A 27,598-nucleotide genomic window follows, 5' to 3' on the forward strand; every position below is an offset into this window, starting at 1 on the left:
TCGTTGCACTTGCCGACACCATGCTTGCCCAGGATTTCTGGCCAGGTTTCTGAGTCTTTGCCGACGCGAGCGTTGAAGTCGCCAAGGATGAAAACCTTGTCGGCTGGAGGGGTGCGTTGAATGAGGTTGTGCAGATCAGTGTAGAACTTGTCCTTTTCTGCTTGTTCCGCCTGGAGGGTTGGAGCATAGACACTGATGAGGGTGATGCGACGCTTGTTTTGAAGGGGGAGTCGCATGGACATAATCCGGTCCGAGTGGCCTGTCGGGAGGTTTTTGAGTTTGGAGGCAATGGAATTCTTGACCATGAAGCCTACACCAGATAGGTGTCGTTCATCCATAGGCTTGCCAGACCAGTAGAGTGTGTAGCCCGCGCCGCGTTCTTGGAGGCTGCCTACATCTGCAAGGCGGACTTCGCTGAGAGCGGCTATGTCGATGTCGTCTGAAGAGTTCATGTGCGATGAGGGCAGACCGACATTCAGGTTGGTGTCTCGTCCTTGTCTAGCATGGTTCTGATGTTCCAGCATGCTAGCTTGAGTTTGTGAGCATCTTTTGAGGGGGAGGACGTGGAGGGGGAAGACGTGGAGGGGGAGGACATGGAACTGTCCTCGGGCCTGTGCAAAGGAGCTTTTAGGTGGAGTGCAGTGTGCGCAGTACTGGCCCCACCCTTTACACCCATGGTTCGTGTGCCATGGCCAAGCAAACTGGGACGTGGCAGCGAGGTCCTTGGGTCGTAGGTTTTATATCGGAGTGGCCTTCTCCTATGCAGGTTTCTTTCCCGGGCTGGAGGGGCCTGCCTCCCCTCCTAGGTTGGACCATACTGCCCGGACAGGGGCCGGGGTCGCCGCTGCTTTCCCTGTGCCCGGACCGGGGCTGCCGCCTCCTACTTTTTGCTCAGACCGGGACCTCCGCCTGCCTCACTCGACCGAGGCCGGGGCCGCCGCCTCCCCTTCGCTCTTGCCTGGATCGGGGCCGCTGCCTGCCTCACTCGACCGAGGCCGGGGCCGCTGCCTCCCCTTTGTTCTTGCCCGGATCGGGGCCGCCGCCTGCCTCACTCGACCAAGGCCAGGGCTGCCGCCTCCCCCTCGCTTCTGACCGGATTCTATACTTCTATACTTTAAGACCATAAGACATAGGAGCAGAAATAGGTCATTCAGCCCATCGAGTCTGCTCCGCCATTTAATCATGAACTGATCCATTTTCCCACTCAGCCTCTCTGCCTGGCCTTGTCCCTCAAATCTTTGATGCCCTGGCTATCAACAAGCTATCGATCTATGTGTGAATACACCCATAGAACCATAGAATAATTACAGCACAGAAACAGGCCACTTCAACTCCTTTAGTCTGTGCTTAGTCCCACTGATCTGCACTCAGTCCATAGTCCTCCATACCTCTCCCATCCATATAACTTTCCAAATTTCCCTTAAATGTTAAGATCGAGCCCACATCTACCACTTTAGCTGGAAGCCCATTCCACACTCCCACCACTCTCTGAGTGAAGAAGTTCCCCCTCATGTTCCCCCTAAACTTTTTCCCTTTCACCCATGTCTTCTTGTTTGAATCTCACCCATCCTCAATGGAAAAAGTCTATCTACATTTTCTCTGTCTATCCCCCTCATAATTTTAAACACCTCTATCAAATCACCCCTCATTCTTCCATGCTCCGGGGAATAAGTCTGAACCTGTTTAACCTTTCCCTGTAACTCAGTCCCTGAAGTCCAGCAACATCCTAGTAAATCTTCTCTGCCCTCTCTCTAATCTTATTGGTATCCTTCTTGTAGTTAGATGACCAAAACTGCACACAATTCTCCAAAACTGGCCTCACCAATGTCTTGTACAACTTTAACATAGCATCCCACCTCCTGTACTCAATACTTTGATTTATGAAGGCCAATGACTTGGTCTGCACAACTGCCTGTGGCAACAAATTCCACAGATTTACCACCCTCCGCATCTCTGTTCTATGTGGATGCCCTTCAATCCTGAAGTTGTGCCTTCTTGTCCTAGACTTTTCAACCATGGGAAACAACCTTTTTACATCTCCTCTGTCCATGCCTTTCAACATTTGAAATGTTTTAATTAGATCTTCCCTCATTCCCCTAAATTCCAATGTGTACAGGCAAAGAGTTGTCAAATGTTCCACATATGATAAACCTTTCATTCCCAGATCATCTAAGTGAACCTCCTCTGAGACCTCTCTAACGTCAGCACATCCTTTCTTAAATGAGGAGCTCAAAAATGCTCACAATACTCCAAGTGAGGTCTTACGAGTGCCTTATAAAACATCAACATCACATCCCTGCTCTTAAATTCTATTCTTCTTAAATGAATGCCAGCATTGCATTGGGCGTCTTCACCACTGACAACATGAAAGTTTACCTTCAGGCTATCCCACATGAAGACTCCCAAGGCCCCTTTGCATCTGGGTATTTTCAGTTTACTCCCCATTTAGAAAATAGCCTCTACCCATTATTTGTTCGACCAAAGTGCACGACCATTCATGTTCTGACATTCTATTTCATTTGCCACTTCTCTGCCCATTCTCCTAATCTGTCTGTCCATCTACAGCCTCAGTGCTCATTTCCTCTGCTTGAGGGTGAACCTGTCCCCTAACTATCAAAACAATGAATTTATCCTTGGGTTCTAACTCAAGCTATTTTTTTGGCTTTGATCCTTACCATTAAATTTAAAATTGCTCTTCACAGGTAAGACCCCAGTGGGAAGTGGTCAGTTGACTCATGGGACTATGGGTTTAGAGCCTTAATTACAGTATTAAGCAACATAGAAACTGGGTGTTGTCATTTGAAAAAATAAACATCAAGTACATGGGAAGAAGAAAAACAATCACCCTGAACCAACGTAAAAGATAGAAATAGGCTTGTTCAAAATAATTGTCCGGAGTGCAAATAATGTTCTTGTTATTTTCTACATCCAGAGATAATAGTGTAATGTTGTAGCAGGCCACTGAACGCACCATGCCCAAAGCGGCGACTGGAAACCGGGAGCCCGCGGCCTACACAGTCGGCCAAGATGGGCTACGTGCTTCGAGACGGCATTCGACTCAGCAGCACGCAGCTGCTGTGCCCCACTCTGATGGGCTGGCCAGCAGCAGCCCATCGGGTGGAGCTAGGGAAGCAGCCACACCCGGGGATGAGCGGGGCTCACTGTTTGGCAGCTCCCCGGACAGCACTAAACAACCAAACCCAGGAAGTGGATTGTAATGGCACCAGTCAGGTGGCATGATGATGTCAGAGACTGGCTTCTGAGCCCTTTATAAGCAGGGCTGCCAACACAATAAAGCAGTGTTGAATTCACTCCCTTAGTGTGTCTTCTTTGAGTGTAACCTCTCCAGCAGTAGCAGCCACTTCAATGTTTAGATTACACTTGAGGTGCTCTTATACGACAAAGAACAACCCTCTCCCCATGCAGTAAAATGTTGTATTTGTCTAATCTTTGTTTTAATTTAATTGTAATTGTAGGAATACTTTACACAGAAATAGCTGAAGCGCGAACACAAGTAACATGAGTGACAAAATCGTGAGTGCATCATTAAACTGTGTTATTAGGACAAAGGAATCTCTGGTTGTGTTTGTTACAAATTTCTTAGAGTCTGAAAACAGCAAAGAAAGCTAACAGTAATGAAATGCCACACATTGCTGAGGCCATCTGCATTGCACAGCAAGGCACTGATTCAGAATGATCACTGTAGAGCTGAAATTAGTCTGTCTCTTCGGCGCTCCAGTGACATTCAAATTCCACCTCATGCAATTTTCAGCTGATTTGAAGAGGCAGGCAGCCCATTTGTAGGTGTAAAGCTGTTAATGTATTCACACTATCATTTGTTGATTGATTGTTGCTCTTGTTCACTTGCTGTACCATTAGTAAATTATCAGAAAATGGCACATGGAAGTTGTAATTTTCCAGGACAAGAGGAGGGGGATTGGCCATTTGATTCTTTCCTGGGATAAGATCCAGACTCCCCCTTCTTTTTATCCTAGTCCCATCCTGGGGGCCCAGCTAATTTTCCACCTCTTCACTGGATTCCTATTTGTTGCCCGCTGTTTGCCAACAACATTCAAATGACGATCCACAAAATCCTGCTATGGTTTTGATTACACAGGATTTGGAACTCAGATCAAGCAGGAATCCTACGGCAATACAACTCTGTAGTAACTGCATGCACACGTAAGGAATAATTAGAATCTGAGCTTCTATCTGATCAGCAAATCATTTACTGTCTGCTCCTTCTGCTCCTTTTTGGCCATGTTTTCATTCTACAAAGGGTTTAGATCAGCTATTGTTTGAATTTAGCATCTGTACTCATGATGCTCCTGTCAAAAAAAGCTGCAATCTTTCCCAAAAATAGAAAGCTGTTGATTAAGATTATTTAAAAAAATTAAATGTAAAACCAGAGAACAGAGCTGTTGATTTCATCAGGACACAAATTTTGGACTGAACAGCACTGCCTGTCTTTAATGGTGTATTAACAAACTGAAATGATGGAGGATTTTATAGAAAATTCATGAATTTCTCCTTGGTGTTCTGAAGAAAGTAATTTCTAAAACATGAATATAACTTCTTACTTAATGTGAAAAGGACTCTGGTTACCAGATGTTAATCGATCATAACAAGATCAGAAATATTCTTAAACAATTGAGAGAGAAAAAATCAGCTGTTTAACCCCTTTGTTTCTCCAGGATGTTGTTCAATGGTTGGTGCAGACCATTACAGATAAAATAATGTGGGAGCAGACTGAGTTGCATTGGTCCTTCAAGAAAATATCCTGTAGCTGCACATTTCTCTAGGCTGTCCTGTAGTGAAGTGAACCCTTATTGCTTGTTTTTGAGACTAGTGTTTCACCTTAACATCTGAAACAATTGCCAATTATTTCAGAATTTTCAGTGACTCTTGATTGCACCCTGACATCCAATGGTTTCCTTGTGCTCTATAGCTCAACATAATCATTACAGCCCTTGGGGACTACCAAGCAAGGGAAAGGTGAGTTATGGGGTGGATAGAAGGAGCTCAAACATTCCTATCTATGGCTGTAGTTACTTCTTTCTGTGTGGCTCGTCCAACTGGCTACAATGGATTTTATCCTGATACTCTGCATTCTTGAGAGAAAATCAAATTCCTTCTTTATTTTAGGTAAATTAGTGGAAATACTTAGGACAGAGAAGCACAGTTAATGGTCAAGGTTCATGACTTGGTCCAATCGCACTTCAAAATTAGCTTCAAAGTTAGATTCTCACCTTTTCTTTTCCATTGTACAAGTCATTTAACACCACCTTGCATGACACTAGACTATCCATTATTAGCCTCTGACATGATGCTGCATTTTAGAAATCATTCTTTATGTAATTTTTTTCAGTTAGCTTCCCTTAATGTTCCAATCCCTCCCTGTGATTCTAACCTCACTGATGATCGTTAAACTTTGCCTTTCTGGTATTATAAGATAAACAAATCTTGGCTGCCTTACACATACTTTTACTCTCTTTCAAAACTTCTGCTGCAGCTATATCTAGGCAGTTAAACAGACAACAATTCCGTTGGCAGAACCTTACAGAAGTAGCTGTTGCAAGTAGGCATCAAGACACATCCTATTCTTAAGTTCTTGTACCTAAACAGCAACTTGTGTACACTCACTCCATTTGTTTAAAGTATAAGCGTCTGACTCAGATCATTTTGGAAACAAGCTCACTTTGCATTGGAAATGTGCTATAACTTGGGGCTCGTGCCACGTCTCTAATTTGTAAGCGTACATAAACTGTTTCAATAATAACCAGCAATGTGTCTTTTATTGGTCATACAAAGCAGCAGCTACAAGTAGCAATCACATTTTAGATTACTGCTCATGCTTTTCTATTAGTCTATCTTCACGAGATAAAACAGAAGCTCTTCCCTAAGGTGCCAATAATGTCACTGCAATTTTTGTATAATAATATGTCACACTTTTGACCTCACCACTCCCTAGAATGCATTTCCATCCTGAACTCTTCCTCCCCTTGAGATGGATCTTCTTTGCCTTTCTTTGCCTTCACTTGTTATTGCATTGGGAAATAAAACGGGAGGCTTGAATATATCCGTTACCATTAGAGAATTTCCATCCTGCACATCCCAATATTATCATGCTCCTGCAATTTGAACTGTGGTATGCAAGGAATTCTAATTAATTGAGTTTTGAGAAGTGAAATACTCAGAGGCTGCTTAGTTTCAGGTATCACTGGGAGTGAGCGCAGCACCCTCTGGTGTTGAAAATATGAAACCTCTATTTGTTCATTTTTTTTCACATTGGATACTTTTTAAATAAAAAATACAGCAAAATTAGAATTTGAACTGTGTGTTGACTGTTTCCAACATTTTCTATTTTATGAGCCATCTCACTGTGGTATATAAGTTAACATATCAATAATTCAGTGCTATATATAACAAGGCAAGAAAACCTGCCATGTTTTCAAAGACAATGCTCTACTTCAGTGAGACCTGGAAAACAAAATCAAATAATTAAAAAAGGCTTAATGGTTTCCACTTTACTGCCTCATGTACATTCAAGATATCTTTTGATGGGGCAAGGCCTCTAACTTAGAGGTCCGTGAGCATACTTTATTCATCAATACACATTTATTAATCAGCTAATGGTGTCTGTTAGGAACTGGCCATGTTCCTTGGATACGTGACAGTGATATTCCCAAAGACATTTTTTGTGATGACATTGACACAAAAAAACTGAAGTATATACCCATATAGACAGGGCTGCGAGAGGATGACTGACTGTCAAGCTGAATTGGATTCTGCCAAGATACGTAAAAATAATTTATGTTTGAAAGATGTTTTGTCAGTTTATAGTTTTATTATAAATTCATGCCGTCAACAAATAGGCAAGAAAAAATACAAATAAGCAGCACCCTGTATGAACCTGTTCTAAACCTCTTTTCAGGCAAAGCTTTAACTCACAGATGTATGAATCCTCTATAACTGATTATTCTGGAGAATGTCAGGCTACCTACAAAACTATTAATCTCTTACACGGGTAAATATGAGGGACTCTTAATGCTTTCAATCCATATTTTAAAAACCAGTTAGCAAAATGGAGATAAATATTATGGTCAACATGAATTATGCATTCCGTCAGGATATTAACAGTGGATACAATGTTTGATTTCAAGTAGAATCAGATTATATGGAAGCAGAGTCCAGGAGTACTGCTGTTTGACAACCCAACCAAACTGCACACTAAATGTCTAGGCCCATGAAGTATTGATTGAGGATGGTTTAAAAATCCCGCATATTCTCACTTCCTGCTCAACCACACATTTGAAACTCTGAAGCGACAATGTTCCTGAGCAATATCTTAGGATATCTATAGGTTCCAACTCAACTATTATAAATTACTTGAATTTATGGTTATAATTGGATTTATGTCCATCCATATCAGGAATTAACTTGAAATACAATCATACCTTTGCTGGAAATCTGCAACAAATACAGACAATGCTGGAAATATCCAATTTCTTTCCACTAGCTTGTCTTGTTGAGAATTCTCAGCATTTAACTTGCCTGCTTTATATCATTTCATTCAAAACAATTTGTGGAGGTATCTTGCTTCAGAAGCCCATGCTGGTTATTTGAGAGAGTTGTTTAGTCCCGCTTGTGGACTGTTTCTTTATCGACCTGCATTTTCTTGAACCCTTTCACAATATTTTTCAAATAATTTTAGAAAAATTCTATTGAATCTTCTTGGAATCAGATCACAAAGCTTGTAAACTCCTCAGAAGATTACAGTAGAGAGGAAGGTTATTCGGACAATTGAGGCTCCCAGCACAGCAATCTCGTCAGTTCCATTCTACCTCTGATTAATCTGCATCTCAGAATTTTATTCTCTCTCTCTTTCTCCTTCTCCCTCTTGCATGCATACACACGCGCGCGCGCGTGCACACACACACACACACACACACACACACACACACACACACACACACACACACACACACACACACACACACACCTTTAATTCGCCTGTGATTCTTTGGTCACTTGTCTATGCTGGTTATAATTTACAGTGCCACTGGCACATCTTTGTGCTTTGTGAGGAAACAAGACGCGCAGTACCAAGGAGATTGTGCAACCTTCTCACAGCACCCAAAGTCAGGTTGGAACCTGGGTAACCGGTCCTCTGAGGCAGCAACAACTGCTGCATCATGTTAAGCTAACCACAACATGACTATAGAGTTAATTAATATTGCTTCGCTGTAAAGTTCTTGAGGGCAGCCAGGATGTGAAAGGTGCCTTACAAAGCACAAGTATTTCTTCGTCTGATTACATATTCCTGCTTATTTGTTGTTCTTTGTTTCCTCATTCACTCACACGGTAAAGTATTAAAAATCTATTTCTATACCTTGTATTTCTCTTAAGCTTCTGCTTCTGTTATATTCTTTAACCTTGTTAATTTGCCTTATTTTTATTCCGTCATATTCTGTTTATTCATTCCGGGCTCTCACTCTTTGCTTCTTTTGGAGCATTTTATTTAGGATATCTCTGTTTTTGACAAAATCGCCGAGCAGGTGATTTTGGGGAACAGAGCGTTTCCCCAGAATTGTCAACACCAGTCCAGGATTCCATCCTGTGTGGGCATTTAATCTGGAATCAGCGATCTTTTCCCTCGGAAAGCAGATTCGCGAAAAGCTGTTTATTATTAATTCTCCTTCACAAAGGATGGGGAAGACCTGCTGAATCAAACCAGTTGATCCCAGTTCCCCGGCGCCTGATGGAACTGTCACCATTATAATAATCACGCCAGATCACCAGTTAATACCACCCTTCAAAACTAAACAGAATTGTCCCATTTTGATTATCTGCAGCAATTGCCTGGTTCCAAGGGCTTGGAGTTGATAAATTTATCCTAGATGTATCGACTAAAGTAGACCTTACATTATTTAGATTTAACACACTATTACTATACATGTTATCTTTATTTTTGACTGACAAGGTTGCAAAAAATATTTGTTAGGATACATCAAATGTGAATGCATAATCATTCAAAACAAACTTCCCAATGTGGGATGGGAGATTCACAATTCCATTTGAAGGTGCGAATCATGTTTACAATTGTTCCTAGTCCAATGTTTTCCAGACAAATGGAAGGCACTCGTTGCGATTTTCTGGTGATTCCTTTCCAGTTTCATCAGATTTCACTGTTTTTGGACTCTTTTTGACATCATATCTGGATGGTGATAAAGAGGATTAAACCGAATTAAGGTCATTCCTTTCCACTCATTTTCTGAAATGCATTTTGTAGGCATTCATCTTTAGGTTCCAGCACTGGAGTGGAGCAGATTTAAATGTGACGATCTTTAAAAATCTGAATCATAAAAAGGGCAACTCCATTCTGGGACCAGAGTGGGTTAACTATGAAAGGTTATTCCATTTACTTGGCATTTTAAGAAGAATTTTCTTCGATGGAGTAAAAGTGGATTCTAGCATTTAGGAATAGAAAGTGAGAAAGTGAAATGTGCCCCATCTCCAGACAGGCTGATACTTTTCTGAGGGATTTCTTAGGTGGTCTGCTTACATTGACATGACACCTTGAGGTACCTCGGTTGTGTCTGTGAGGAAGAAACCTGTGCAGGAGAAGCAATGCTGTTCTTTGGGGAGCTAATATTTCTCACCCTGCTGCCAACTGCAATGGAGGTCGGAAGTGTCAGTCACACCAATAAACAGCAGCAGTTGTCCACAGCTCAGGATGTCAAGCAGAGAAGGTAAGCAAACAAGAGGTACACATTATTTATTACTGAATAGTTATTTTCTATATTGCAGTCAGTTTGTTTCTCGAGTACAGCTGTTGGCACAACTGATCAGTAGAAATCCTGCCACGCTGCAGGGAAAAGAACAGCAGGGTTGTATGTGATGTCACATATTTTCTCTGACAATAAATCTGAACTTTGAACTGATTAAACTTGGGCATTTTTCCATCTTAGCCTTTCCTTGCCTTGAAAAGATTGATGTTCTTACTGGTGATCGTCGCTCAGTTTTATCAATTTTTTGTAGCATGGGCTTGATTTTTTTTTGTCCCCATCTGTCTACATATTGAGCTCTCTGAAGAAATTCCTATGGTAAACTGCTCACCTAAAATCTCTCGTAGCAATTTCATTGGGGTTAACTGACTTGGAATACTGGTTTAGGATTGGTTTCAGGTGGGAACCCTTCATTGGTGAACAAATACGATTTTCTTCTTTTCCACTCTAATTGTCTTCAACCTCCTGAAGAAATACTGAATCTCAAATGATGACTTTCAGTGTGGCATTGCTACTTAACTCTGAAGTAAACTCTGAATCGTGTGGTTTCCATCCAGTTCACAAAGGTAAGAATGCCCCATTTAAAACACAGTGCTTCAGCTCAATGACCTTGATTCGATTTTCCTTCACATTGATATATTCTTTCATGATGCAATTCTGAGGTAATCTTCCAAAAACATAGAAATTCATTAAATAACCCTCGATGGAAGAACTATGTGTGACCCATCATGTCAATGAACTCCACTGGTTAGTTTCGTTAAAGAAACAATGGAAAGGCCAATAGCAATGCTATTGTTCGTACAATTTGGTCAATAACATCCAGCTACTGCCTGATCACAGTCAAAGATAGAAATGAGTGGTACAGTGGAAATACCAGACTATCCTTGAGTCGATGAACAAAATGGGCATTGTAAGCTATTGAAAGGAATACAGTTACAGTGATTATGTGATAAATATCCACTAAACTTGAATCCTGTCTGTGGTTCTTAAAGGAGATTTTAATGATGTATTTCTTAATTACTTCATTACAAGTTCACTGACACCAAAAACTAAATTTAACAAAAGACATTTCATTCCTCAAACTCATTTATATTTTTATGAAAAATATAAATTCTCATTTTTAAAAATCTCTTAACCCCTTCTATTTCATTTTCCTTTTGTTCCACTTTACAGAATCAACTGTTTTGGTTTACACTTCATGGTTCACACTCTCTGGCACTCATTAATCTAACAGGCTAAAGAGACATGGATGATTGGCATTTTAATGCAAAGGAAATGATAACATCCTATGAGTCAAATGTTAACATCATGTGACTCCTTCAATAATTGTATTAATTGTTCAAAGAAAACCAAAGTTACGCACCAATCTGCACCAAACATTATGTATACAAAACCAAACATCTTGTGAATGATTAAATGTTTCAGTAGTGAATGTTCATGTAGCTTAGCAGGACAGCTCTGCTTTTGGAAGATGGAGAAGTATAAAGTATGGGAACAAAGAAGAATGAACCTAAAGAACAAGTGCAAGGTGTTGTGAACTGTGGTCATTTTAATCTGCTTGTGAGACTATATAGTCAGCCTACAGCATAGATGCCAGACAGTATAACCATTTCTACTTGACCTGTCTGTGTGATGATATGTAATTACACCACTAGGTCACCAGGGGTCATCCCGGTGACCTTGTATATAAAACAGCCCAGAGCTATAGTCTAGCCTTCCAGGTTTGTCTTGCAGAGAGACAAGACCTCTTGGTGTACATATTAGTTTATTAAAGCTGTCTTATACTCGCACTGCTGTTGTGGTTATTGTCAGTACAGTCTGCACACAACACTTCACATCAAGAGGCAAGACAAGATTCTAGCCACACTGGTTCTGTCCTAGACAAACCTCTCCAGCATCTACACACTGTTGAAAGAGTCACAGATCAGATGGTCAGGGCATATTAGAAGAAAGTCAGATGACCAAATACCAAAGCAGCTACTTCATAGAGAGCTGACAGACAGAGAGTTGAGATGAACAGATAAAGAGTTTCAAAGAATTTCAGAACATCCTGAAGGGATGCAACATTGACATACACCTCAGGGAGCAACAAGCATTGGATTGCCCTGTTTGGCATATCTAAGTAAGAAGTGGTGCTCCTTCATATGAATAAACCAGAATGCAGCTTCCTCAATTGCTTATTGCCAGGACAGCAACCACCTGGGATTATCTGATCTTGGAGCCTAAGTAGGCACAGGACTGGTCAGTACTTGGAGGGAACATCAGGTGCTGTAGGTTTCTGTGAGGGATGTTGGACAAAGTAACGACTCTCTGTCTGCCTTAGGGTAGACAAAAAGTTACATTCTAAATGTAATTTTATGTGACAATAATGGAGCATTTCCTTTTACCTCTCTCTCAATGTTGGCAAGAAAAAGAAGCTAGTCATAGACTTCCAGCAGAGGGTTGAAGCTCAGTCCCCTGGTTGTCACAAAGATGCGGAGGTGGAGTGAGTAGACTTTTTTAAGTTCTTAGGTGTGAATATCGCCAACAAACTGTCTTGGTCCAACCACATCCACACAATAAAGTGTGTCAGCCTTCGAAACCTGAGGAAATTCAACAGGCCACCTGCATCTCTCAATAAATTCTACAGTTGCACCATCAAATGTATTCTGCCAGGATGCATTATTTGGTGGAAGGCGAACTGCTCTGTTCAAAACCACTAGAATCTGCAGGGTCAATCCAAAGGAGATGATCATTGAGAGGGGGCAGAGTCCCCACCCTTGTCCACGTTAATGGTGCTGAATTGAAAACAGTGACTGCATTTCCTGAGAAGACAAGTAGGCAAGGCTACTGGCCACCATTATGTCAACCTCTATACGAGTTCTATCAAGAGTGTCCTGGCTAGTTCAATCACAATATGGTACATTGTTGCAGAGAAGTGGATTGGAGATCAATCCATGGGACCATAAGAGAGGCTCAAGTCCTTCTCCTCCCCCCTCCAGTCAATGTGATCTAACAGGATCATTGTCAGATCCACACCACACACAGCATCTTTCAGCTGCTCCCATTGGGAAAGAGATACAGGAGTATCAGAGCCAGCACCATTAGGTTGAGGAACAGCCTCTTCTCACGGGAAGTGTGAATGCTAAACGACCCCAAAGGAACTGCTCAAACCAACCTTCTGAGACTCTTATATTTACAAAACAATATTTATTTATTTGTATAGATTAATACTTGTCCTGCATATGTATTGTTTGTCTGGTTGCATGTCTAGGTGCTTTGCACCAAGGATCAGAGAACACTGTTTCGTCGGGTTGTACTTGTACAATCAGATGACAATAAACTTGACTTGACTAGATTCAAGGACTTTGGAATAAATATCTGCAATGAAGTGACAATCAGGAAATTGCACCACTTTCTTAGGAAGTTTGGCATGTTCACCTTGTCGCTCAACGACTTCTACATATGCCCATTGAAAGCATACGCGTGAGGTGCTCTGTTCAAAATTGGAAGAAGCTACAGAAGGTAGAGAATGCTCAGAATATAATGCATACTTCCTCCCCTCCATGGACCCCATCTATATCTCCCACTGCCTAAGGAAGGGATCCATTGTACTAAAGAGCCCATTACACCCTGGACACACTCTCTTCTCATTCTTCCTATTGGGGAGAAGGCTTAAGAGTGTGAAAGTGCGCACCAACTGTCTTAAAGACAATTTCTTCTTGGCATCAACCTGTCTCCTGAATTAACTCAATAAAAGCCCTCTCACGCTGCCCTTGGATGGTACTAATTGATCTTTTTATCACATTGCAATCCTATACTCTTTCATTTTGCTCCTGTCATCGATGTATGACTAACAACTTTGTTTTCCAAGAAAATCAAAGGTTCCTTGATTATTCTTAATTTCAGGCATATTAATTAGATCAGGGTTCCCTGAGTGAACCCATTGGCAGCTTTCTTCACATCTTTAAAGTGGTACATTTTTCTTTTATTCATCTAGATTCATCAGGTTCTGTAGTTTATCATGTTTTGCTTCTGCTCTTGAATGATCTAAGTCTCCTGGGTCAAAGTGCATGTGTTGGTTCAAAGGATTACAGGAGATTAAAGGTTTAATTTTAACTTGTTCCTCCCTATCCTGTCAGTGCCAGTTGTTGACATCACTCGCACGTCCCTACAATTTTGGCCTTCTACTTGCAGGGATCATCAGTAAACTTAAGTGTCTTGTAAATTATTCTGAAATTCATTTAATTCGACTTAATGCTTTTGAAATTGAGTTGGTTTTATGTTTTAATGTTAACATTGTCAAAACCTTTTTCACTTTAGACAATCAGAAAGCAAAAGATCAGATTCAACCAAAATCCATTTAACAAAATCTGAACAAATCCTTCGAATAGATGATCATGATTTTGCAATGAGACCTGGATTTGGAGGTAAGTTTTCTGACAATTTTGTTATTCCATTCAGTAGTTAACAACTGTTTGTGGTTCTATTTTATTATTTATTTCTCAAGGGGTTTGAAAAGCATAACAGCTGATCTGCTGTTCTGTGGTTCAGTGAATTATAGGATATGAACATAGGAACATAGGAAGTAGGAACAGGAGTAGGCCAAAAATGGCCCATCGAGCCTGCTCCGCCATTCAAAAAGATCATGGCTGATCTAATTTATGACCTAACTGCATCTACCTGCCTTCTCCCCATATCCCCTAATTCCTCTATCATGTAAAAATTTATGGGGCGATTTATGGATAGTTATGGAGTGAACTTCCTGAAATAGCAAGTTAAAGTAATTGGATTTGGAAGCAATTGATTGTCATAAAAATACAACTAACTCAGCATGCCATAAAATTGGAAGGGCAGTTTAAACAAAGGACATCTCTTTGGTGCTTAAAACTACATGCCTCACATGGTTCAAGTACCATTCTGAAGATGGGAGTATATAAATCCAGGCCTTCTTTCTAGTGCATGAGTAACGAAGTGTACAACTGTTATGAAATATGAAACAGCGACCCTATCTATTATTTTGAATGGATGTAAAAGATTCCATGTGGCTATATAAAAGGAGACAATAGAGTTATCATTGGGTTCCTGGCCAATATTTTTATCCATAGAACTTTAAAGAAATCAAGTCATTTGGGTCATTATCACGTTACATTATGTAAGGGCATGTACACTTAGACGGATGTGTTTCCAAGTTGTGTCTGCAATTTAAATGTGCATTTCTAAAGGCACTGTATCAATGTTTACTTTCATTTTTAAAATAGAATACTCTTTGAAGAATATGGAAGAGTTTCTCAATTCTATATTAAGAATTAATCCGATTCATAACCTTTGATATTAAATTTAAAAGCAGTTTAGTTCTGATATAAATAGCAATCTTGTTCAAACTAAACAACTGTGCTATTAATTCAAACTTGTACTATAAAGCTAAAATAAATGCACCATAAAATATTTGGTTTTATTAATTTCTACAATATTGTAAAAATATCTTTAAGTTCAATGCACAGAAATATTAATTTTTCTTTTGCTCATGAAGAAATAGTATGATCCTATGAAAGCATTGAAGGGTGACATTCTCTGCTCCTGAATGAGCCTGTGAAAATAGCTCAAAGAATTCAGAAAAATTGGATGGCACTGACTGATAGGTAGCCTTCACTATTTGAAGTAACTGGTTGGAATTAACCAGTAGATTACAAATCAAAGTTTTAAAGTAATATTTATTTTTGCTGCAAATAGTACGGAAAGTCATTCCAAGATTGCAATCATTAGAAAATAATTAATAGCTAACAATGGAATGGAGTGAGTTCTGCTTTTCTATAAGAATGCACTGGGAAAAAATGGTGGACAAATTGAAGACATGAACCATGTCTTTATCTCTGTGGATCAGGTGGATGTTAATGCAGAGAAATGAAGAGAATGCAAAGGATGTGGAGGAAAGGAAGACTCCTTCTTGGTGATCACAGATCTGCTGCTTCTCATTATATGAAAGCATTTATGGTCTCACATCTTGGTATTGCCACTTAGCCAAATGAAGTGGCATCCCCAGACCCTGAAATGCGTTAGGTTGTCCTTTATACCTTCCTCCATTCCAAGTCAGCAGTTTCCAGCAATCGTCCAGCTCCCATAGAGGGGGCAGGGGGGAGAGTTGGCTGGGGAAAAGGGGTCTGTGCAGAAGCTCTGGAACAATTTAGACACATGAAGAACTGGGATAGGTGAGTGTTCAAGAGGACCACGACATTTTAATATACATATGGTATATTTTTTTTTAAATCAGAAATGCTGGCAATTCTCAGCAGGTCAGGCCACATCTGTAGTAAAGGAAAAAGAGTTAATATTTTAGGCAAAGACCCTGCATCAGAGAGGTGTGGCCTGATACTAAGTAGTGAAGTAAGGTGTCAGGCATCTGAATAGAACTGCAATACTTACACAATCATCTGAAGACAGAACATCAGAAAGGCCTTTCACTGCTGGGTGCTGGTTACAAAAATCACCAACTTCAGTTTACCAGAGGTATGAAATGCTGATAACAAGAGGAATAAAAGTCTGGCAGGGAGAAAAGGTGTTTTTCTTCTAGGCAGTGGCCAAAACTTCTTGGCCTACAGTCCCTAGACATGTTAAAAAGAAATCCAGTAACCTAACAATACAGGGCCTGTTATAATTGAGACAAATGCTTTACAACAGTGGTTCTCAACCTTTTTCTTTCCACTCACATGCCACTTTAAGAATTCCGTATGCTTTGGTGCTCTGTGATTAGTAAGGGATTGCTTAAGGTGGTATGTGAGTGGGAAGGGAGGGTTGAGAGTCATTACTCTAGACCCAATTGTTACTGAAATATTTTGCTTGAGAAAAATTGTCATTGGCCCATTTCCTTTGGAGTTATGAAACCATGAACATAATGAGTCAATTAGGTATGATTAAAACAGTGGTTTTCAACCTTTTCTTTCCACTCACATACCACCTTAAAGTAATCCCTTACTGATCACAGAGCACCTATGGCATAGAGAATACTTAAAGTGGTATGTGAGTGGAAAGAAAAAGGTTGAGAACTACTGCTTTACAGAATCATGTGATATCCATCAGAGACAGGCTCCTCGAAGAGATGGAGAACTTAGTGGTTCTAAGAAGGTGCAGGTACCAAACATGTTTCAGAATTGGATGTTCAGACCCTCAATAAATCTATTCTCTGTTAAACCGGCATACAGGCTGGCCAATGCTGCCTTGGACAACTACATCCCACTCTGCATCCTCTTCTACCTGTTCTTCACTTGAACACCTTCATTCCACACCATTCTTGCAAATAAGAAGTGTTGTTCTGATAACCCCATGGTCCCCAGCAATGTGTGCCTTTTCCTGGGCTCTTTGGAAAATGTTTTGTGCCACCTCAACTTTTATCTCATTCTTCACCTCTTCTTTAGATATACTCATGTCAGAATTAGTGACTATTTCTAGTTTTTTCCATATTGAAAAATTCATCAGATGGTTTTCTGATTCCATCCTCTTATATGCGAATGCCACGTGACCTATTTAGTATTTTCTATTTCTGATTTCATGCTTCTGTTTTGTTATTTATTTATGTTATTAAAAGTACATGAGACACACACTGTAGCTGGCTTTGGTAGCACGAGGAACTAAAAAAATAAACAAGAAGATAAAACTGGACTTATTTGTCCTTATCTTTTTTCTAAGGGCCAGCATTATCAGTTGCCATCGATGTCCAGATTGAAAGCATTGACAGCATTTCTGAAGTTGACATGGTAAGCCTGAGATTTGGTTATTGCAATAAAACAGAATGACATCATTGCATTGCGCCACAGAATGTACTTCACTGACTGTTTATAATTGTTATTTGATTTGGCCTAGTTGATATGAGAAGATCATTGCATTGCGCCATAGAATGTACTTCACTGACCGTTTATAATTGTTATTTGATTTGGCCTAGTTGATATGAGAAGATCATGATTTTTTTAAAAGATATTGATGAACATATTTCCTTCCCTCCCCTTTGGATGCCTCATGCACCAGCATTACTCACCTTTGTTTCTTACAGTCTTCTTTACTGATTCCACGTGGTTGTATTTGGATCTTATCCTTAGGATTTTACAATGACTTTATACTTAAGACATTACTGGAAAGATGGCAGACTTGCTTTTCCAAGTTCCAACAATGGAAGTATGACATTTGATGGAAGATTAGTCAAGAAAATTTGGGTTCCAGATGTATTTTTTGTCCACTCCAAAAGATCTTTCATACATGACACCACTATGGAGAATATCATGTTAAGGATATATCCAGATGGCCATATCCTCTACAGTCTAAGGTAAAATATTGTTAATTTAAAAATGGTCACATTTAGATTTTGTAACTTTTTCTTCCATAAATACCTTGCAAGTGCTTTATTGTGTGAAGTCAAGAGAACAGAAAATCCATCATCTATTGCATCATACTATTTCACCCCAGACAACATTCACACATTGCCATTGTATTATCATCTCATTTGTAAAGCACTGCATGCTTCCTGTTATTTCCATAGACCTGAAAGTTATAGTAAAATGGTAATAATTATAAAAACCTGCGCTTGCTCTTCCATTTCAGTGTTATAAATCAGTTCTTGAACTTAAGGCTGCTTTAAAGGTCCAATTTTTGATTCAGAGAAAAACTGTGAAATTCTATTGACCCATAGTGCAGGCTCACCTACATCCATAACTCAGGTGGCACAAGCCCTACTTTTCATTTGACCAGTTTCCAACTGAAATCAAAGCTTTCTCAAAGAACTTGATGTACTTTACTCTTGATAAGGGGCTGTCTTTACAAGCTAGAGACAGATGATAAAGTTTGGCAATGCTCAACACAAGGGGTAATTTTGATGGAGATGGAAAATTAACTCATGACCCATTGAGGGAGCCGAAGATGGTTTTATTTGAAATCCCGCAACTGTTGGTCTGTGCCCAAGATGGTGGTGTCTGTTAATCGGCAGCAGCTACGAGGGGTTTCAGATTTTAGGGGAGCAGAGGACCTGGAGCAGGGCTGAGAAGGGGCATCAGAGGAGATGACCCGCAGGGATGATGACTACAGTGGCGGACCAGTGAGGAGGATCTGGGGCCGAGGCACAAGTGCATGCAGTGGGCTATTGACAACTCAAGGTGAGGAACCTGTAGAGGCTGTGGGCTGCTGGAGATTGCTGTCGGGAGACTCGTGTTATGCTGCAGACTGCTGGAGACTGGCTTGACCTGGCTGGAGGGGTACCAAGTATTGGAACTGGAATTCAAGGAGGTGCCGAGGACACTGAAAGATTCCTGACTATGTTGGGGGTTTGGATCTGGAGCTCGGGTTGCCAATGGTTTGGATTGGACTCTGTGTGGCTGCAGGGGCTATGGAAGTGCTGGAGGGAAATCTACGGACACAGGGTGACTCGGGATGGGGGACGATGACTCTGTTCTGCTTCTCTCTCTCTGACTATAAGAACTGTAAGAGGTGCCTAGGCAATTCCTGTTGGTGGTAAATCTGTCTGCTTTGCAGCAGGCAAAAATAAATTTCATGTAATATGACACTGTTTTATTACTATGATAATAAATTGAATCTTGAATTTTGAACAATGGTAGTGGAGGCATGTGGACATTATATTTTTTAATGCAGAGGTAAATTTTTATTGGATGAGTGGAGGGGTGCTGGTGGATGATGTTCTGCATTGAGACACAGCTCAAAATGTGGAAGAAGTGAACTATTATCATTAATATGAAAGAGAAGGTTTTCTGCTACTACGTTGTCATATTTCATATGCAGCCTGGTAGGTAATACACCAAACAAAGGCAGGGACCCGTGCTACCAGAGTTGTGATTTAGCTTGACGATTTTTTCAGGAGATAATCAGCTAGTTTTGTATTATTTTCTATGAATGACTGTTGTCATACCTCAATGGGCATTGAAAGTTTTGGTTCTGAGAAAATATTACAATGCTATTATTTTAAACAATCTGATTCTTCATTAAAAGTGAAATATATAGAAATATTTTAATGATGCAAAAGACATAATTTTAAATTACTTCGTTTCATTTTATTTTGAATGATGAAAACGATTGCTTTGGTCTGGGGTACACCAACATTGTATTCAAGGAATCTGAAACGATGATCTGGGGATATGAATTCAGTTCCCACCACAACAACTGGTGAATTTATATCAAATTAATCAATAAATTTAGAATAAAAGGCTTGTATCAGTGATGGTCATCATATAACGAGCGTAAGCTACCAGTCTAGTTTGATAATAACTGTAAAAATAGGGGATTTACTGGGTTTACAGAGTGTGGCTTGTGACTGCTGGCCCACAACACTGGCTGTCTGAAATGGTCACCCCACCATTTAATACTGCAATTAGAAACGATTGAAACTGGGCTGACATTATGGCATTCAACTCTATAGTGGCTCTGGAAAACGTAAAGGTGTACCCTATCCTTTTCATCCTCCTCATGAACACCTGGCATCATGGGAGCCAATGGGGAGTGGCACATTTAGTGAAGCACAGCACAGTGTATTATACCCCCAGTGAACCAGGTTCAAATCCACTGCTTCCCCTAAGGAGTTTGTAACTTCTCCCCATGACCAGTGGATTTGGGCATCACTGACTCATTTGATGAAGGGCTTGTTATTGCCCTGTTAAAAAAAAAACCCAGAAACTTAATGAACTTAGCTATACTATAATGGATAAATACTGGGAGGAATTTGGTAAGATTCAAGTGGGTTACATACATATACACATTTTAAAACATCTTAATTTGAAATACTAAGAATTCATATTCAGTAACATTGCAGAAAATTTGGAGAATGATACGCACATTTCACAAGTAGGTGCTAATTGAAATGACATCATGAAATGAATAGACCATTGTCTTGGAGGAGACGAAATGGCTGTTTGCAAGAACCTACAGTGTGCTCACAGAAAGGTCACCCCTGGGTTTTGTTTAGCTAAGACAACAGCTTGACCAAGAGAGAACTCCTGTGGTTTGCTGAAGAAGGTGGGGGTTTTGCAAGTGAGAGAGTCACATGGGCTTCCTAGCAGTCTCAGTTGGAGAGAGAGAAAAGACAAGTTCAACAAGCCCTCTCAGCTAGTGTGTGTGTGTGTGACACTGAAAGAGACTGAACAGTCACAGTTGAAACAAGCCAGGAAAAGCTGGTGGGAAACAGAAAGTTTCACAGTGGTGGATGGCTGGAAATGCTATCTGTCTGATGTTTCTCTTGGAATAAGTGGAACAGAAAGGAACTCTGTGATGGTCTGAAAGAAAGAGGTTACCATCTGGAAAACCCTGATGGGGCAAGTTTCATCCGCGAGACCTTGAGGTGACTAATGGTGGTACCTCAGTTGTGGACATCCTGGAACAACAAATATCTCTCTATGCAAACCCTACAAGAACCTTCCTGAAAAGGTAAACATATACTTTTTGAGCACCAAAGCCTGGTGAACTTTATACATGCTAAATTCTGTGCACAGTATAAGAATTGCCTGCAACCAGAGAACTTGGAAGAAGGAGAAGAGAGATTGAACAGTGAACCAAAGAACTTTTCTTAAATTTATACACACATTATACACGTGCACTTAGAATCAGAAGGGGGTTAATTTGAGTTAGTTAATAGAGATAAATTAAAGTTTGATTCTCTTTTTATGTTTAAAGATAATTAAAAACAAATTTTGTTTAAGTAACTACTTGTCTTAGTGAATGCCTATTGCTGCTGGGTTTTGGGGTCCTTTGGGCTCGTAACTAAACATACTGTGATTTCAATACCAGGTCTGAGGTTATTTTACAGCAAGTGACACATTCCTCTCTCCTCAAAACTTTTCCACTCTCCCTCAGGCACGACTCTAAAGTGTAATGGAATGTTCTTCTTGCCCACCTGAGTTAAATTGGAACATCATTCAAGACTCTTGATACCATGGGACATTTTGAAACTGGCCTATTGATTTTGAAATTGTGGTCTATAAGACGGTGAGGGTGCTTGACAGGGTGAATGCAAGAAAATTTCTCTGTGGAGAAATCCAGAGTGGGACCATTTTGTCAGAATAAGGTGTTGCCCATTGAAGATGAAGATGAAGAGGAATTTCCTACCTTGGATGGTATTATATCATTGGAAATCTCCACTCCAGAGAACTGCAGAGGCTGGGGGATTTAATATATACAAGGCTGAAAAATGGGCTTTTAACATGTAGGGGATTTCAGATTCAAATTTATTGCCAGAGTACATACATGACATCTCACACAACCCTGAGATTCTTTTCCTTGTGGATGAGGCAGAATTACCACTTATTGGTTGTGCAAAAAAAAACTACTCAACGTACACTTGTAACTAAATTCTGAAATACTGAGAGAAAAAAAATCAAGAATGTGCAAAAGTAAGAGTCCTTAAATGTTCCTAATTGAGTTTGTTGTTGAGGAGCCTGATGGTGGAGGGGAAAGAGCCTGCTCCTGAACCTGGTGGTGGTGCGAGTTTTGTGACGTTTATACCTCTTTCCTGATGGTAGCTGCGAGAACATAGTGTGTTCTGGGTGACGTGGATCCTTATTGATCGCTGCCGCTCTCCAATGGCCGCGTTCTCTAAAAACGTTCTTAATGGTGGGAAGGATTTTGCCTTTGATGTCCTGGCTGTGTCCACTACCTTTTGCAGGGCTTTATGCTCAGGGGTATTGGTGTCTTCATACCAGAGCATGATGCAGCTGGGATTATGGAGCCAGGAATATTAGAGTACAGACAGGAATGTGGAGCTGAAATACTACCAGATCAGGTCTTGAATGATGGAGCAGGCCTAACCCTGTCTCTCTTTCTCATGACATAACGGCACATTTGATTTCCTCTGTTCACATGGCATATTGTGCACTATCCACAATATGCTATGCAGCAACTTGACAATGCTTCATTGACATCAACTCTCAAACCCAAACACTGCCACTCAAAAGGATTAGCATGGCAGGTGCATTCCTGCAACTTCCCTTTGAAGTCAAATACTATTTAATAATGGAAATTATTCATTATTGCTGGATTAAGTTCCTGGAGTTCCCGATTTAACAGCATTGTAATTTCAATGCACAGAATGCAGCAGTTCATGGGCTGCCCACCACACTCATCTGAAACAATTAATGAAGGGCAATAAACACACTGGCAATAATTGGCAAAGCTTGATAGGTACTTTGGGGTTGATAAATCTTGAACTTTTCCATTGAATTTGGCAACATCAAAAAATAACTATAATTCTATTTTTTCAAATTGTTTTGATGTTTATGAAATTAAAGCATTATTAATTATGAATATTTTATGCAGGACAACTGTTACTGCTATCTGTTCAATGGATTTTAGCAACTTTCCTCTTGATATTCAGAACTGCTCACTTGAACTTGAAAGTTGTAAGTATTTGTTGCTTGGTTGACTTTGACTAGCTTTGCTTTTACATTCAACATATATTCAAATCAGTCTTGAAATAGAGAATTAGTTTATTGTTTTATGCAACCACCATTTTTTCTTTCCATCCCTGCCTTTATTATTTTCATTAACAGATACGTGAAAATTGAATTCAAAATTATTTTAATTCAAGTGTCTCTCAGTCAAATATTGCAAAAGGACACCATCTTCAGAAAGTATATGGATTTTTAAAATTAATTTTACTGGCAGTCAATGCGATACCTAACACACTGTCTTTATAAAATGTTGGTTCTTTTGGCTGTTTCTCAGTGTGTGAAATTATTTGCTTTGAAAGGATAATAAGAAACAAGGACTCATTAGAAAGCAAGAGCAAAACAAACATCTTTATGAACTTTCATTGTATGGTGAAAATAAAAAGAAGTTAGCTTAGTATTATTGTTGGATCATTAAAGCAGCCATAATTTTTTTCTTTTTAAAACAATTTGACCCATTCATTATCCCTGGCCCATCAGGATAAGCGGGTCCATTGTTTCCATATACAGTTCTATGATCTATTTCTAAGCTTGAGAGCAGAGTGAGTTTACAATGAGTTCTCTTTTAGTCCTACAAGGCCTCTTCTTGGTGACTTAACTTGAAAAACTGTTGATAGAAGAATGAGGGGAGATTTGATAGAGATATTTAAAATTATGAGGGGGATAGACAGAGTAAATGTAGGTTGGCTTTTTCCAATGAGGGTAAGTGAGCTACAAACCAGAGGACATAGGTTAGGAGTGAAAAGGGAAAAGTTTAGAGGGAACATGAGGGGTGGGAGTGTGGAATGAGCTTTCAGCTGAGGTGGTGAATGCAGGCTCAATTTTAACATTTAAGGGGAATTTGGACAGGTTCATGGATGGGAGAGGGATGGAGGGCTATGGACTGGATGTAGTGGGACTAGGCAAAAAAAATGGTTCAGCATAGACTAGAAGGGCTGAAGAGGCCTGTTTCTGTGCTGTAATGTTTTTGTCAGAGCTTGCATTTCAACATGTGGCAGGAATTAAATTATAATTAGTCTTTGAAAATCAGATCACTTGGACTCTCACATTAAGTAGAGGATAACAGGAAAGAAGATGATAACTATTTCAAGTTTAATGCCTTACTTGTACAAGGTAAATTGAATTAAACAAGGAAGAGAGTCAGGAGTTGCAAATCTTTTCAGTAACTAAAAGACTGCTAAAGCTCCATGACTCCCTGTGGTAAACCATTGTTATACCATGATTGGCTGCTACCAGCTGGATGCGCCTCCCAAGATCGATCCTACCCATAACCCTTTGCATGCCACCCTTTTACTTTTGCTCTGATCAGTTGAGGAGGTAGATGGTTGTTTGATAGTGTTCAAGTCTTTAGCTATTGAAAGCCTGATTGTTTCACTACTCAGCCTTTTGTGAATTATTGATAGTACATCACCTCCACTGTTCAAAATATTCCAGACACAAAATTTGTTGAGTTAAGAGGGCACTTTATTGTACTTGGGTCTGTCATTCTCAAATATAGCTGTAAATATATTTTTCTTTTGGTTTCCTTTCTAAAAATGCTTGGATAAAGGAATATTTTTATCTTGTGGTAAACCACTGCAATACATGCCCATTAGCCTCCTTCCACAGGCTCCAGAATAAAGGTGACTGTTCCGCAGCCCCCTCCCTAGTGCAGGACAGTCAAGCAGGCCTGGATGTGCCTCTGTTCTAAAGCGAATAAAAGCCTAGACTTTTGGAGTCATTGATGATGCATCGTATCTTTAACAAAAATGTGTCGCAAAGTGGATTTTTTTTAATGTTGAGCAAAATATTCTCTATGTCTAATTATGGTTGCATTGTCAATGACATTTTACGACAGTGGATTAAATGCAAGAACAGTAAACACACTTGGGGAAAGTCAGTATTGTCGAGTTCGCAGATTGTTTGAGTTCCAAAGGTAAGTAAAAAAAACCCACATTATATACCATGAATCTTTTTATGAAGATCTAATAAATACCCTTTATATTAAATCAGGACTTTGCAAATTTTGTTCCATGAATTGTTGCCTTGACTATTGTCGTAATGCATTGAAGGAGGGGGAAATTATCACATGTATAATCCCCAGTGTAATATCTGGGTTTTTTTCCCTGCAGATGCGTACAATGAAAAAGATCTAGAGCTTCACTGGAAGAATGAAAATGAACCACTTAAAACAGATGAGCAGATTTTACTTGCTCAGTTTTTCATAGAAGAATTTCGTGCGTCAAGTGGCCTTGCTTTCTATAGCAGTACTGGTGAGTATCTGTCATTATTACTCCTTCACATTCATCATAGCATCTCCAGTTCTCAGAAGAGTCACCTTATTCTGCTTCCAGTAACTTTACGCTCCAATCTCTGTATCCTCCCCCCCCCCTCACTATTTCCATGTTCACGCTTACCACTCTCAACTGACAGAGAGAAAAGCACGAAGCAGTAACACTTTAGGGAATTAAATTAACATTCACTAGATACTGATGGCACATAAAAATGATTGCTTTGAGACTGATACCACAGTTTCAAATGTAGAGGTTATAGGATGTGGAACTAACTAAGATGTTTTTACGTGTAAAAAGACACATAATTGGCCCTCGTCAACCAGACCCTTGTTCTCAAAAAGACGCAAAGTGATAATTGGCTTATGGCTCCCTTGTTGGAAACAAAGACCCAGAAACTGGAAAAATATTAACACGACAAATGGGAGGAGGCCACAAGGCTCTTTATGCTTATTCCACTTTATGATAACACCATGATGGTCTTCTTCCTCAATCCCCTCTTCCTCCTGATCACCATATCCCTCTGTATTCCAAATATCTACCCTCAACCTTGAAGATGCCCTAAAAGATCTTATGGGGCAGAGCATTCTAAAGATTCAAGGCCTGTGAGTTATGAAATTCCACCCAATCACAATTCTAAATGTTTGATCCCTCAGCCTGAGATTATGCCTCTTGGCACTAGAAAAACCTCAGTGCATGTCTGGTTCAGCTGTCGAAGCTGCCAATGTTGTGTGGGCCATTGAAAAGCTTGCTTGGTTTTACAAATAAAATGTACACCTGCTTACTTAAAATAATTAAAACATTAGCCATGATCTCACTGAATGGTGGAGCAGGCTCGATGGGCCGAATGACCTACTCCTGCTCCTATCTTCTATGTTTCTATGTAAATGCGACTGCATTGTTGTTTTAAGACAAAATCATTCCATGGATTTGCAGGAATAATCTCCCACTTCTTTAGTTATCTATTTTACTTGCGCAATAAATTCTTAAGGAAACCAAACCAATATACAGTATATTCTTCGGAGTTTAGTAGATTAGGGCTGTGGTGCACTGTTAGCCAGAATCAGACATACACAAAGATAAAGATCTTCATTGCTATTTAAGGAGGAGGTAGATATATTTCTGAAAGATCAAGAAATTGAAGGTTGTGGGAGCTGGCACAGAAAGCCTAAGCCCGAAGGCACATCAACCACGGCATCATTGAATGGTAGAGCAGGCTTGACAGGGCAAGAGGCTTTTTTCAACTGGTTATTGTGAAAGATTGCCATTACTTGTAGTAACTTGGGGAGATCTCAAGTTTGTAAAATGTAATTGAGGACATTGGCCCGCTGAAAAGTATGCTGAGAGACATGGTTGTTCTAGGTTATCTTGCACTTTTTATAATATAAAATAAACCCTTTACCATGATATTTATGAATGTAAACTTATGGAACTTGTCACTTCTCCAAAAACCAGAATCACAGTCAGATTTATTGTCATGAACATCTCATAAACTTTGATGTTTTGTGGCAACATTACAAGTGCAAATATTGTTATAAATTATGTTTAAGGATAAATAAATTAGTACAAAAGAAGTGTCTTTGGTTTATGGTCCATTCAGAAATCTGATAGCTGAGGGAAAGAAGCTGTTTCTCTACATTTCAGTTCACCTCATTTCAGGAAGGATGTGGAAGCTTTCAAGAGGGTTCAGAGGACAGTTACCAGGATGTTGCCTGGATTAGGGAACAAATCTTATGAAGTAAAATTATCAGAGCTAGGGCTTTTCTCTGGAGTGAAGAAGGATGAGCGGTGACTTAAGTCAAGTCAACTTTATTTATCGTTCATACCATGCTCGCATGGTAAAGACAGGATAGTGTTTCTCCAAGACCATGGAGCATATTTACATAGATACAAGTTAGGAAAGGAGTTAACAGATTAAAATATTAAGATACTAAGATGTATACACTGAAAGTCCATGGTTTACTATCCACATCTGTATTGAGAGTTCGGGAGCCTGATGGCTTGGGGGTAAAGCTATTTTCCACTCTGGACATAAGGGCCTGAGTGCTACGGTACCTCTTGCTAGTTGACAGCAGGGAGGACAGTTTACATGTGGGATATGTGGAGTCTTTCACAATGTTTAATGCTTTCTACT

General features: G+C 39.9%; 1 protein-coding gene across 1 annotated transcript in view; it reads left to right on the top strand.

The window, feature by feature from the left end:
- Positions 1–9,630: 9,630 nt before the first annotated feature.
- LOC138738700 (gamma-aminobutyric acid receptor subunit rho-3-like) overlaps positions 9,631–27,598 on the top strand; it is a 33,837-nt gene continuing 15,869 nt past the window's right edge. Inside the window, exons 1-6 of the mRNA XM_069889429.1 lie at positions 9,631–9,752; positions 14,091–14,197; positions 17,451–17,518; positions 17,858–18,081; positions 23,064–23,146; positions 25,306–25,446. Of these exons, the coding sequence (XP_069745530.1) occupies positions 9,631–9,752; positions 14,091–14,197; positions 17,451–17,518; positions 17,858–18,081; positions 23,064–23,146; positions 25,306–25,446 (745 nt within the window). The remainder of the gene's footprint in view (positions 9,753–14,090; positions 14,198–17,450; positions 17,519–17,857; positions 18,082–23,063; positions 23,147–25,305; positions 25,447–27,598) is intronic.

Source organism: Narcine bancroftii, chromosome 7, assembly GCF_036971445.1.
Source record: "Narcine bancroftii isolate sNarBan1 chromosome 7, sNarBan1.hap1, whole genome shotgun sequence".
Taxonomy (NCBI): domain Eukaryota; kingdom Metazoa; phylum Chordata; class Chondrichthyes; order Torpediniformes; family Narcinidae; genus Narcine; species Narcine bancroftii.